The 12,957-nt window shown below is 45.3% G+C and overlaps 1 protein-coding gene across 2 annotated transcripts in view; it reads left to right on the top strand.

Annotated features, from left to right (window-relative positions):
- The first annotated feature begins 2,586 nt into the window (after nucleotides 1-2,586).
- Nucleotides 2,587-12,957, top strand: part of LOC107124756 (pantothenate kinase 1) — a 38,391-nt gene continuing 28,020 nt past the window's right edge. The window contains exon 1 of one of the 2 annotated variants that reach the window (XM_015428262.1): nucleotides 2,587-2,957. In XM_015428262.1, the coding sequence (XP_015283748.1) occupies nucleotides 2,702-2,957 (256 nt within the window). In that variant the 5' untranslated portion in view covers nucleotides 2,587-2,701. Of the gene's footprint in view, nucleotides 2,958-3,767; nucleotides 3,854-12,957 lie in introns of those variants that run through there. The other variant, XM_015428263.1, reaches the window with a different exon arrangement.

Below are 12,957 nucleotides of genomic sequence, written 5' to 3'. Positions count from 1 at the left end.
TCTTGCTTTCGAACTGCTAGGTTGGCAGGAGCTGGAACTAGAGATGGGAGCTCACTCCATCATGCGGCAGCTTGGGTCTTGAACTGCTGAACTACTGACCTTCCACAGCCTGCAGTTCAGCATCTTAACCACTTGAGTCACCGCAGCTCCTACACTCCATATACATGTAACCAAAATATGCAGCCAAAGTGTGAAGTGATCCTAATAGCAGTCTATTGCCTCAGAGGATTGCTAAGTGGGTGAAACCCAGTGAAGCTGCAAATGTCAACTGTGCTCTGTATTTGACCATGACAGAATTAAATAAAGGTTAGACAAAGAAGGGAGGAAGGGAAACTGCACCTGCCTCACTCCTTTTATTCAGGTATGCACACTGTGGGGAGAAACAGACATAGAAGAAAACAAAGGGACCTGGACAGTGGTTTCAGGATTACGAAACTGTGGTGAGATTTCTTTACCTAGGGGCAGCCCAACTATCTCTGTCATCCTGGCAAGTGTAAGGAGGCATTTACTACATATCAAGTCCAGATACATGAAGGATGGTTTGTAAGTTACTCTCTGGAAAAAGTGCATGCGGGTGGTAGGTGCCGGCACACTGGCCCTGACCTCACATATATTCAGTATAGAGTGGAGTTGACTTCCACATAGATGCATCCATATAAATTATTTCGCATAGAACCAGCCAGGGTTTCTGACTGTATGGATAAAGCTTATGTATGTACACTTACAATGCCATCCTAAGAGGAGTTACACCCTTCTAATGCCATTGACTTCAATGGACTTTGATGTAATTCATCTTAGGATGGCATTGATCATCCTTTGTGCACATTATACTGAACATATGTAGTGGTTAAGACACTGAACTGCAGACTGGAAGGTCGGTAGTTTGGCAGTTTGAGACTCAAGTGCTGCGTGACGGAGTGAGGTCCCATCTCTGGTCCCAATTCCTGCCAAACTAGCAGTTCGAAAGCAAGAAATTGCAAGTAGATAAATAGATACCACTTCAGTGGGAAGGTAGCAGTGGTCCGTGCGCCTCGGCATCTAGTCATGCCGGCCACATGACCACAGAGATATCTTTGGACAGCGCTGGCTCTTCGGCTTGGAAACGGAGATGAACGCTGCATCCCTAGAGTTGGATTCGACTGGCTTTTGAGCAAGGGAAACCTTTATATTTACCTATTACCAGGGAGTGCAACTCTTCTTCCTTCTGTGCATGTTAATTCTCCCCAGGAGTGTTGCTGGTGAACACTCCTCACGTGGTCATTTGTATTACTTGTGAGGGAGGTGTTTATTTTTGGAGAAGCAGATTAACAGGGACAAGAAAGGTTTTCTAATGGAAGTATTCATTTCCTATCTTTTTCTATTCCAAGAGGGGCCATGGCAGCAGGATATCATCTCAAGTTCATCATCTGGCATCTCCTTTTTAAAACTGGATCAGGTTGTAGGGAATGTGAAAGACTGTTGCCTGAGACCCAGGAGAGCAGCTGCCAGTCAAGAGGGTTGGATGTGACAGATCTGTTCCACTCATAGTGCTCCTTTCCGTTTCTCGACTTGAGCCTAGTGGACAAGCTTGTTGTGTCAGGGGAGGGTGCCTTCTGCTGGAGAAGGAAGCAGAAAAGACTCAAGTTATTCAACACAGCGTAGATAATACTGACCTCCACGGACCAATCGTTTGACAAGGTATAAGGCAAGTTTATGTGTATTCATACCCATTATCACTTAGACACTGTGAGCCTGTGGCAGATATGATTTTGTTGGGATGGTCATTAATTGTCCTAAGCCGACAGAACATGGTGGAGTATAGGTGTACACCAACCATTGCCATGTTTTACCACACACTTGCCCCCTCCGGTGACCTGATCCCTTAACATCATATGGAAGACTTGTGATATGGAGGTCAACCACCCTAGTAACCAAGATCAAGTTAATTCGTGCCATCATATTCCCCACTAATATGTACAGGTGTGAAAGCTGGACATGAATAAAGCTGACAGGAAGAAAGTAGCGTTGAAATGTGGCGTTGGAGGAAAGCTTTAGGGATACCATTGGCAGCCAAAAAGACAAAGAAGTATGTTCCAGATCAAATCAAGCCTGAACTCTCCCTAGAAGCTCAAATGACTAAACTGAGGCCATTGAGCTTTGGTCACATTCTGAGAAGAGTCACAAACGCTGGGAAAACAGGAAGCCCCGACGTGAGATGGACTGACTCAATAAAGGAAGCCACCGGCCAGCCCTCAGTTTGCAAGACAATGACAGGCCGTTTGGGAGGACATTAATCCATAAGGTCGCCATAAGTCGGAAGCGCCCTGGCTGCACTTAGAGCCCACCCAAACGCGGGGTGTCGGGGCTTCCCGCCCCCCAGTGGGTTTGCTCAGCCGCCTGACACGCGCCAGCGCGGACACAGCCTCAGGACACGGCCGCCCCACTTCCAGGAGGGAAGGAAAGCCGGGACTCTGCGGCTGCCACCGCCCCCTTCCCCTCCTCCTCCTGCGGCGGGCAGGACGCCTGCGCCTGGCGCTGCCTTCGGAGGAGGGCGGAGGCGCATCCCAGGCGCAAGGAAGCCGCCGACCGGGGAGGGGAACAACATGAGCGGCGAGCGCTGAGTCTCCGCCTCGCCTGCTTCGCTCGTGGGCGCGCGGGGAGGGAGGGAGGCGGACAAAGAGCCAGCGGCTTCCGCCTTCGGCTGACTGTCGCCGGCATCGGCATGGGGGAGAGGCTCCGAGGCCAGCCCGGCGTTTGCTCGGCGGCGGCCGCCGCCGCGACGACGACAGCCGCCGCCATCCCCACCTGCTCGCTGCACAACGGGCTGCTGCACAACGGCTTCCATTCGCCGCCCAGCAATGGAGAAGCGCCTCACTCGCTGCTCTTCCGCCAGGACCTGCCCCTGCCTAGCCACGGCTCCCCGGCTAAGAAATGCAGGACGCGCCGGAGGATGGATTCGGGCAGGAAAAACAGGCCGCGTAAGTAAGGTGTGTGGAGGGCCGCCTTTTTCTTTCTTTCTTTTTTAGGTGTCGTGCGGCGGCGGCGGCGGCGTTGCATTGCGAGCGTGCCAAAGGGCTGAGCGGCAACGCCGGGAATGGCTCTTTCTCTCCTTCCGCTCATAGAGACGCCGCGGGGGTCATTGCACACAGACCCCCTCGTAAGGTGGCGGGAAAGGGGGAGAAACCGCCTTCGGAATGAGGCGGGGGTGCAGGTGCCGCGCTTTGCCCGCCCTCTGGCACGGCGCGCTCACGTGCATGCTGTCACTGGGCCAGCGCTGTGGTGGGATCCAGTCTTGAGCGGCAATGGCTTCGTGAGCAAAGTGGGTTATCAAACCCCTTAATTAAAAGGGAGCAATAAGAAAGATTTTTTTTGAAAACGAACATCTTAAGACATTTCATCGATAGGGATCTGCCTATTAAGAATCGCAGGAATCCCTTCCTAAGTTCCTCCCATTATTTTTGCTCCAAGCCCGAGAGAACCCTTCCTGGGCTCCTCCACCGATTCGTGGTGAGCTACGACCAACCTCTTTTCTCAGCTGCTCAACAATCAGCTCATTAAATATTGTCTGGGGCCAGCCAATAGCGGCGCGCTGTCTGGGAACACACCCACTGATACCACGTAGGCTGGTCCCGCCGTTGGCCAATGAGGTGGCTGGGAGGGAGTGGGTTTGTCTGGGTTTCTACACCGCCGGGTGCAGAAGGCGAAAACGAGAGATTTCTCAATTTTATAGCCCGCATAAATGTGACCTTGTTAAACCGGAGACCAGTTGTTGGGGATGTGAAAGTCGCACAGGCTTGGGTTGCTGCTGGCAGAGAAACCTGCGCCTGGGTCCTTTCAAAACTCAGAATGAAACTCATAATTGATGAGAAACACTGTAAGTAAATGACATGGGTAGCTAAATTGAAGATTTTAGACTTCTTAGTAGCAGAGTGCCTCTCTCTCCTGTTCCTCTCTTTCTCTCTTTCTTTCATTAAATATACAAGATTATCATCGGAACGGAAAGAGTTTGATCTCAAGTGAGTTAACACATGCCTTTGAGTATTAAGATATAGTAGATGAGAGCCCTCTCATACCTATGATTCTCTATGAAATCTAAGTTTAATTTACATTTCATTGAACTCCCTAGTTCAAGAAATAGTGTTGTGCATCTGATCAGCACATCTGTTTCTTCTTTCCTTAGGAGATTTTAAAGTTCCGTGTACTCTGAGCGCATGATGTAGTATTAAATAAGGTTTGTAAGTATGTACAATGCCTCTGAAATAACTGTGATAATGAGATTTCCTGCCTGATCCCGACTTTGTTTATTTGGCTACCTTTTTGAACAAGTTGCTGACCTAGCAAATGCTCTGTCATGCATGCCTATGGAGGGAAAATATTTAGAGTGTACTGTTACTCTCATTACATTGTATTTTGACTATGCATGATGAAATATAGATTGTATGTACGTTTTGAAGAGTTCACAGGCATACAGTTGATTGAGAGAGGATAAACTGGTTTCTACACCAGAGCTGGGGACTGGAATTGCACATGCACTTGAAGTGTCCATAGTGTGTACTCTGGTCCTGAGTTCAAATCCCTGGATTTGTTATGACTAGCAACTTAAAGATACAAACTGCATGTGTTAAAGGTAGATATTTTGCCATTAATTACGTGCTTTTATGATGCAAGACGTACTTGTGAAATCAGTGCTGTTTAATTGCACTGATTTCAGAGGCAAGGCCTGCCTTACAGAAGCACCTCATGCAACCTTTGATCTGACTTAGACATATTAAGCATGTTAAGGCAGTGTTTTGAAAGGTGCAACTCTTGTGAAACAGGTGGAGTAAGGCTGGGTATACAAGACTACAGGTACGTTCAGGCACAAAAGCATAGTTTATTATTTGTCCCGGAGCTGGTGCCTATGCTACTTTTTAAGTTCCTTGGCAGTAATAAAAATAAAATTAGAATATAATTTATTTTGTTCCTTGGCAGTAATAAAAATAAAATTAGAATATAATTTATTTTGTTAACTGAATTCCTTTTTTTGCACGTCTGTAGTTAGTGGCCTCTTTTCCATTGAAAATATTTAGTTTTTTGAGATATAAATGTCTCCTACTTCTAGCAAAACCAGCAGTTCTGTACAGAGGTGATATTCAACTTCTGCTGCCTCTCCATGCAGCCTTCAAACCTGGTATCAGAAAGCAAAACTGGAGAATTTTTAAGTCTATTTTGGCAGAATTACTGGTAGTATCATGAATAATTAAATCTACAGTGCCATTCTAAACAGAGTTACACCTTTCTAAGCCCGCTGACAAGAGTGTAACTTTGCCTAGGATGGCACTGCTAGTCTAGTAGTTGTGTGAAATAGATATGAAAAGATTGGGCCCATGCATCTTTGCTGATCTCGTTAATCCCAGTCTGCATTTGAATGTCAGATTTTAAAAAGTATATATTTGGTTTACGCAAACAATTTAAACCACTGTGGTTTACATCCTTTTCTAAAACGTCTAGGCATATAGAAGAGATGACAAGCCTGTCCTATCATAGTTTGTACACCTCTGCTGTTTTCTGCCTGTTGAAGCATAAAAACAAAGATATGCATAGCACGCCACCATAAAATAAAGAAGCTGTGCAGTGGTAAACAGTCCCATCTTTCCGGTTTGGTATGACTGTCAATGGGAGCCTCTGAATGAGCCTGCTAGGTATATGAGTTAAAGGTGCCTCCATGCAAGTTGCACGGGCTGAGTGTGTGGACACAGTCTGCTCCTGAGAGGTCCTGATTAAGTCAGGGTGTAGCAAGCCTTGAAACTGAAGCGGTTTCTCTCCGATCATTCACTCTCTGCATGGCACAAAAGTAATCACCAAAACTTTTGATTGCAAGAAACAAGTTAGCCAAGTTATGATGCCAAGTCGTACACATGCACAGTATTTCTAATAAGGGCATGGCAGTCAGACAGTGTGGAAACAGAGACTTCTGAAGTACTTCTAGCCCATGCCAAGGTATGTTGAAGAAGTTCAAGGATATCAGTATATTTACTCTTATTGCCAGATTTACAGGTTAGACTTTGGAACCTTGGAGGTTTGTCACAGATCATCTTACAAGTGTACACCTAAGTCATAACAAAATAGTTATGATCTGTTTTAAGCTCAAAATTCTTGTTTTCTAAAGGGCTTTACATAGTCTCAGAAACACCTATGCACTTTACTGACGGTATTTATTTTTCTATGCTTTTACAATAAATAAAGTGTGGGGGGGGGCTGTAAAGACATGAGGGAGAGGGAATCCCATTCTTCCTGTACCCTTGTCAATCCCCCTGTCCTGCAGATTCCTGGAGAATGTTCCCAACTCTGCTGCGATACTGATCCTACACACAGACAGAGAGAGAGATCCTGGTTTAAGATACATTACAGCCATACAGCACTTCCTGAGCAACTGGAGAAATTGAAAGCATGTTGTCCAGCAGAAGTAGACTGTGATGTTACGTAGCTGCAGTTACTTATGGGTGTATTCCCCTCTGATCTTTAAATTCTTAAAAGTCTATTTTTACAAGGCAATCTGTGAAAATTTACTCCCGTCTAAGCCCACTGAAATCAACTCTCCACAGGCTTGCATTGTTAACATGCAGGGTCATTGAAAAGCTGAATGCTAAACGGAATACTTTTGTGAACCTGTATGAAAGGGCACCCTACAAAGTACCTTAACAGGAAAAGTAGAGATACAGAGTCAAGCCCAGTGGTATACACAAAATCACCTCCCAGGCTAGGATGTTGTTGTCCATTCCTAGGGGTGTGCGCTCAGTGTATATGGAGCTGAATAAATACCTGAAAAATACATTATTGGCATCTAATCTGATTTGGATGAAGGAAAGGGGAGGGGGTTGGAAGGCCCCCCTCAGAAGAAGTCCTCCCAGCTGGTTCTTAGTGCCATGGGGAGAGAAAGATATCCTCATATGCATCAGATCCTGGGGCTTTTTCTGTGGGGTGATTTAAAACCCCTGCAGAAGGAACCCTCCTAGATGGGTCTGGGTGGCGCAGGGAGAGATAGACCTTCCTGCACAGGCCAGATCCTGGGGCCAGCTTCTTCTGCGGGGTGGTTTGAACCCCCTGCAGAAGAAGCCCTCCCAGCCGAGACTCGGTGCCATGGGAAGACCTCTCTCTCTCTCCGCACTTGCCACATCCTGGGGCCAGCTTCTCCTGACCCATGGTTTAAACACGATGCAGGAGAAACCTAATATGTTTAAGGGGATGGCCCCTTTAAATGCATTTGGAAGCCCAGCCTAGAGCAAACCTGGAAGGGTGAACCTTCTAGGTTCACTCCCTGCGTGGCTTGCAAAAGGGCCCATCCCTTTAAATGCCTTGCTGAATAAATTTGGCTACCCAATGATTTCTCGAATCCCGATATCATACCAATAATGGGATTCAGGGCTATCGGGAAAACCAATTTTTTTGGGGTTCAATATACCTGAACCTGAAAAATACCGGGTTTTTTTGTGCACACCCCTATTTATCAACTTGGCCATCCCAGCAGTAAACCTCTACAATTTCAATATTATAAAATAGCAACTTTGCATTGCACCTTGTGAAAACATATATAAATAAATACATTTCCTACACAGAAAGTACAGTTGTACTTTTTGAGACTATTTAAAGGACGCTGAAAAACAAGAATTCTGGTCTTAATACTTAATCATAGTTATGTTGTTTTGTCTTTGAATGCTCGTTAAGTGGATCTGTGACCAATTTCTTCCTCATCCATATCCATTCAAGCATAGAGTGTTGGACTTGGATCAATGTCTTTTTAATTTGTTTTGCTCTGAGTCATTTTTGGGAGTTGTAGTATGTGAATGCATTTCTTGCTGTACCCTGCCCATCACAGCAAACTCTTCTCTTAAACATTTCTGGAAACTGGGGGACAACCATCAAAAGTCACTGGACGTGAGCATTCAATAAGTATCTAAGGGGAGAGCAGTCTGAGCTAGTTACAGTTTTGGAGCTGCTTTTCTGCACCCAAAATGCTGAACCTGGCTTTTTATTGATAGCCAAGTAAATGCCACCTGTATTCCCATTTTTTTTCTGTATCTCCTTCCCTTGTCAGGAAGGTGGTGTTGATATATTTATTTATTTTTCTCCATTCTATAAGCTGCCAAGTAATTTTGTAGTGTGCAAAATTCAACTCAAGGTTCTGGTTTTTGGTGTGTATTTGTGTGCCCATGTACTTATGAACCTGGAAGCCATGGAGTTTTTGGCAACCCATAGTGGAGCTAGGATATTTCAGAGAGGTGGCTTATATTACCTGCCTCTGTATCCCGGCCCTGGTATTCCTTGGAGGTCCAAGTACTTGCCAGGTTCGGCCCTGCTTAGCTTCCAAGATCTGATGCGGTGGCGCAGGCAGAGGGAGCGGTGGCGCAGGTGGTTAAACGCCTGCTAATAATAACATCCACGAACAGCTGTTACAGCCGTTCGAAACCCGCCGCGGCCAGAGTGAGCACCTGGCCCTTGTCCCAGCTCCCGCTAACCCAGCGGTTCGAAAGCGCCAACTAACATCAAAAATACGCAAGTAGATAAATGGGAACCTACCTTAGAAGGTAGGGGGCACCCTCCCCCGCTGTGGGGGTCGTTGGAGCGTCGGAGCTCGGTGGATGGGGAAAGCGGCGAGCGGCGAAGATGGTGTCTGGGTACATCAGCGGCGGAACAGGCGTCGGCGGAGAGGCGGAGCCAGGACGACACGCGAGCATGGACGGCGCAGGCGGGGCGGAGCCGCGAGGACTGAGCCAAGGCCGCGCCGGAGCATGCCGCGTGACAGAAGGGCCCGACCGATCCGCCATTGAAAGACCGCCAGAAAGGAGCCAGAGGCCGAGTGACACTGGGTGCCGGTAGGGATTGTCCCCACCCCTAATTATTGTGGCCATAGGTTAGGGATAAATGAGTAACTGTAGCCGCTCAGAGACCCCTTAGGGGGTTAGAGCGGGGTAGTAAGCTGAAATAAATAATAATAAAAATAATAATGAGATCAGGTTTGCCTGGGCTATCCAGGTCAGAGAAAGGTTCTGGTGTTGATCCATAAAGCCTGTTGTGCCTGGCATACCTCCGTTGATTTGTTTCACCATTACGTTTACAATCAACTAGAAAGACTTGGCTCAGTTATTGCATCTGTGTGCCAGATCCAGTCTTCCCTAGAGACTTGCTTTAGCCTGTTCATCTTCCAGAAGTGGCACGTAAGATGCTTTTATTCCAACTGATATGCAGTGCTATCCTAAATAGAGTTACACCCTTCTAAGCCCATTGACTTCAGAAGGAGGGAACTCTGTTTAGAATGGAACCGTTTGATGGCCAATGGTGAGTAGGGAAATGGAGAAATAACTGACATGTTGTTATCTGGCCCAAGCTCTTGGGAGGGGATAGGCTATAAAACCAGTCAGATAATTCCTCATTCTAAGAACACAATTACTAACCACCACCACCACCCCGCGATGTTGAACTATCATTGGAATCCTGTAGGGCTTGGTTCACTCCTATGTGTACTTCAGTGGTGTGAGCCATCATAGATCACAAAAAGAACTAGCATTCTGTCACACGATACTGGGCTTGGTTCTCGTATATTGCTGGAAGTCATCAGGGGTTCAGAAATCAAGTAAGGTACTACATGTGTGAGGCAGCCATGATTAACTGATTATCAAATTGGTAAGTAGTATCCTAACACCCCTCCTCACAAGTACATGGCACTTCTGAGGAATGGTTTCTGACTTCCTAGTTCGGGCTGTGTGGGAGTTCACTTGCGACTGCATTGGAGCTGGTGTTGTGTAATAGCTAATTGCAATGCAATCACTGGTATATTTCCCCCCTGTTATATTATGCAATCCAAATTTTAAGTGAAGTGCAGCATTTCGGTACCATGCCCATATAAACACATGCGTTCAGTTCTAATTAGATATATAAATACACAAAACTGTGGCTCTGTGGGAGAGATGCTACACTGAAACTGACTTCAAAGAATTCTTCAGCAGGCCAGAATATTTCCTGTACTGGTATGAGCAAGATCTCACTCCCAAAGTCTGCATTAATTGATTCCAGGTCCAGCAATTTCTGGTTATCTATGCATCAAAGTGAATTATCAACCCCTATCCAAAATTGGCTTTGTATTCTTAATCGGTCCTGTTTATCAAAAGAAGAAGTTCCTTTATTTGAAATGCAGATGGTTCTTAACGTGTAACAATTCTGGATAGCCATTTGGACCTGTCCAGTTTAGAATGTACTTGGAAACTGTGTTAAAGGTACCCTTGCATTAACCATAAATGAACCTTCCCCTAGATAGTTCAGTTGTTGGCATGCAGCAGGTTATCTGATCTTTGTAATCATTTAGATAACCTTCCATTTGCTCAGGCTTAGTGCTAGGTAGACTGCCATAATTCCTAGGCTGTAAATAAGTTTAGCAATATCATTTTTGATAATTGGGCAACAGCACATTATGGATCAGCTCTGCTTTGTTTTGTTTTAATTTGCAGCTCTAGATCATAGAACTCATATGTACTGCTTTGATCATCTGGCATTTTTCTATCATAAAAGCTACTAAACCTCTGTGGTTTTAGGGTAAGATTCCAGAGATTCTTCTAGAAAGGGATGAACTGGCTTCCTGTCCTAAGTAATTAATGATCTGCTGGCTTTTTGTGTAAACTTTGCCAACCACACTTTATGGAAGGGGGGTGTTAAAATGCAGCTTTCCCAAACTGAATCTATGCTTCTGTGAGTGTGGGGTTGAAAACAGAAGTGGAAAAAATAATGAAGGCTGATATTTCCTTTGGTTTGCTTTATTGTGTTGTGTGCATGTATGTGCACATGTGTGTGTTTAGGTAATTGCAAATAAATCTCTGTCAGAACACAAGAGGGGCATGATCGTAATGATAATTCTGGAAAGATAGTTGTGTTAATCTGTTGTAACAAAACTACATACCTACGGGACCATTTCTCCCCATATGTGCCCCGAATAGCTTTACGCTGAGCTGAACAGCACCATTTGTCAGTCCGGGGTCCAAAAACATCTGCCTTGCCTTGACCGGGGCCAGGGCCTTTTCAGCCCTGACCCCTGCCTGGTAGAACATGCTCCTGGTTGAGATCAGGGCCCTGCGGGATTTATTACAATTCTGCAGATCCTGCAAAATGGAGCTGTCCTGCCAGGCTTTTGGCTGAGGTGGCAGATGTCCAAATGACACTGATGGACCTCCTGATGACACCTGGTATCTTTGGTGTGTGTGACAGAGTATTGGACTGGATGGGCCTTTGGCCTGATCCAACATTGGCTTCTCTTATGTTCTTATGACATCATCCTTCCCTCCCTCGCTCGCTTAATCTGCCCTCCTGCTAGAACCAGCTGACTTGGGTCCTCCTGCTAGAACCATCTGACTTGGGCCCTCCTGCTAGAACCAGCTGACTTGGGTCTCTGTAAGAGAAATGTGCCCTTCCTAGCATTGGCACAGCAGGCACTGTAATTAGAAATTATTACACTGCCATCAGGAATTTTAACTGCAACTGTTGAATTTATGTTTTACTATTTATTGCTGAATGATCAATGATAGTTTTACTGAATCTTGTAAGCCGCCCTGAACCTGCTTGCGGGGTAGGGCATACAAACAGAACGAAATAAAATAAATAAATGAATCATGTGGCACCTTGAAAGACTAACAACATTTATTCCAGCACAAGTTTAGGTGAGTCCGAGCCCACTTTGTCAAATGCTACAAGCAGGGATCTGAAGAAGCGAGCTCTGACTCAAGAAAGTTAATCCTGGTGTGAATGTTGTTAGTCTTTAAGGCACCCCTGGTCTTCTATATTATTATTGTAATGAGACCTCAATAGTAATGGTATGCAAATTTCTGGATTGCCCTATGGACACTCATACATGTGTGATGTGTTTCGAAAGAACCCTGTAAATAGTTCATAAACATTAGATGTAAATATAGTAGAAGTTTTAATTTTGGAACTATTAATACACAGATGATCAGTGATGATCATCGCAATAATAATGTATGCTAATTTCTGGATTGCCCTGTGGACACTTTGGTGTCAGAATTCATCTGGTCTTCCTTCTATTTTACTGTTTTGTTCTTCTGTTTTGAAGTTTTGAGCAACTGTTTTATGCATGTTACAGTATTTTTGTTTTTTGCTTTGCATATACATCACATTGTGGCGGTTGTGTATTAGAAATTTGGTATTTTAATCCTTTTCAGCTTTGTTTTTGCTTTTCTCTTTTCAAGAGATTTAAAGCAACAGTGGGCAAAAAATAAAGCCACTGTTTCCTTTGGTTTGCTTGGTTTAATGTTGCTGCCTGCTCTCCTTTTAACGCTGAGTTCTTAAGTGTGCACAGTCAAGTAGTATAAAATTGTCAGCCATCATTTTTTAAAAACATCACAGAATGAAGTCTTCCTTACCAAGCAAACACTGGTGACTGCTTCATTTTTGGGCATTTGCTGTGTGTTACATGGTCCTTGGACTTGCAAGAAGGTTGCACTGCTTGTACTTCTAGCAAGGTCACAGAGAGAGGGTCAGAGACAGAGCTCAGTGCAGTCCTAAATGGAGTTACACCCTTCTAAGTCTATTGAAGTCAGTGGTGTTTAGAAGGGTATAACTCTGTTTAGGATTTGCACTGTAAATAATCTCTGTAGCTACACTGGCTTTGGCTTCCAAAGGTGGAGGAATATATCTTATTTAACAATCAAGACCAACTAACCCACCACACTCTAACTAGGCAATAGGTGCATGTGAGGTGTAGGGTTGTCAACCTCCAGGTGGTGGCTGGAACTCTCCCACTATTACAACTGATCTCCAGGCAACAGAGATCAGCTCACATGGAGAAAATGGCTGCTTTGGAAGGGGGACTCTATGGCATTAGACCCTATTGAAGTCCTTCCCCCAAACCCACCCTCCTTTGGCTCCAGCTCCAAAATCTCCAGGTATTTCCCAACCGGGAGCTGGCAACCTTGTGTGTCAATACAACTTCAGTATCAT

Source organism: Gekko japonicus, unplaced genomic scaffold (genome assembly GCF_001447785.1).
Source record: "Gekko japonicus isolate JY-2015 unplaced genomic scaffold, Gekko_japonicus_V1.1 scaffold2122, whole genome shotgun sequence".
Taxonomy (NCBI): domain Eukaryota; kingdom Metazoa; phylum Chordata; class Lepidosauria; order Squamata; family Gekkonidae; genus Gekko; species Gekko japonicus.
Note: the sequence above shows the minus strand (reverse complement) of the source record. Positions and strands in the feature narration are given on the sequence as shown.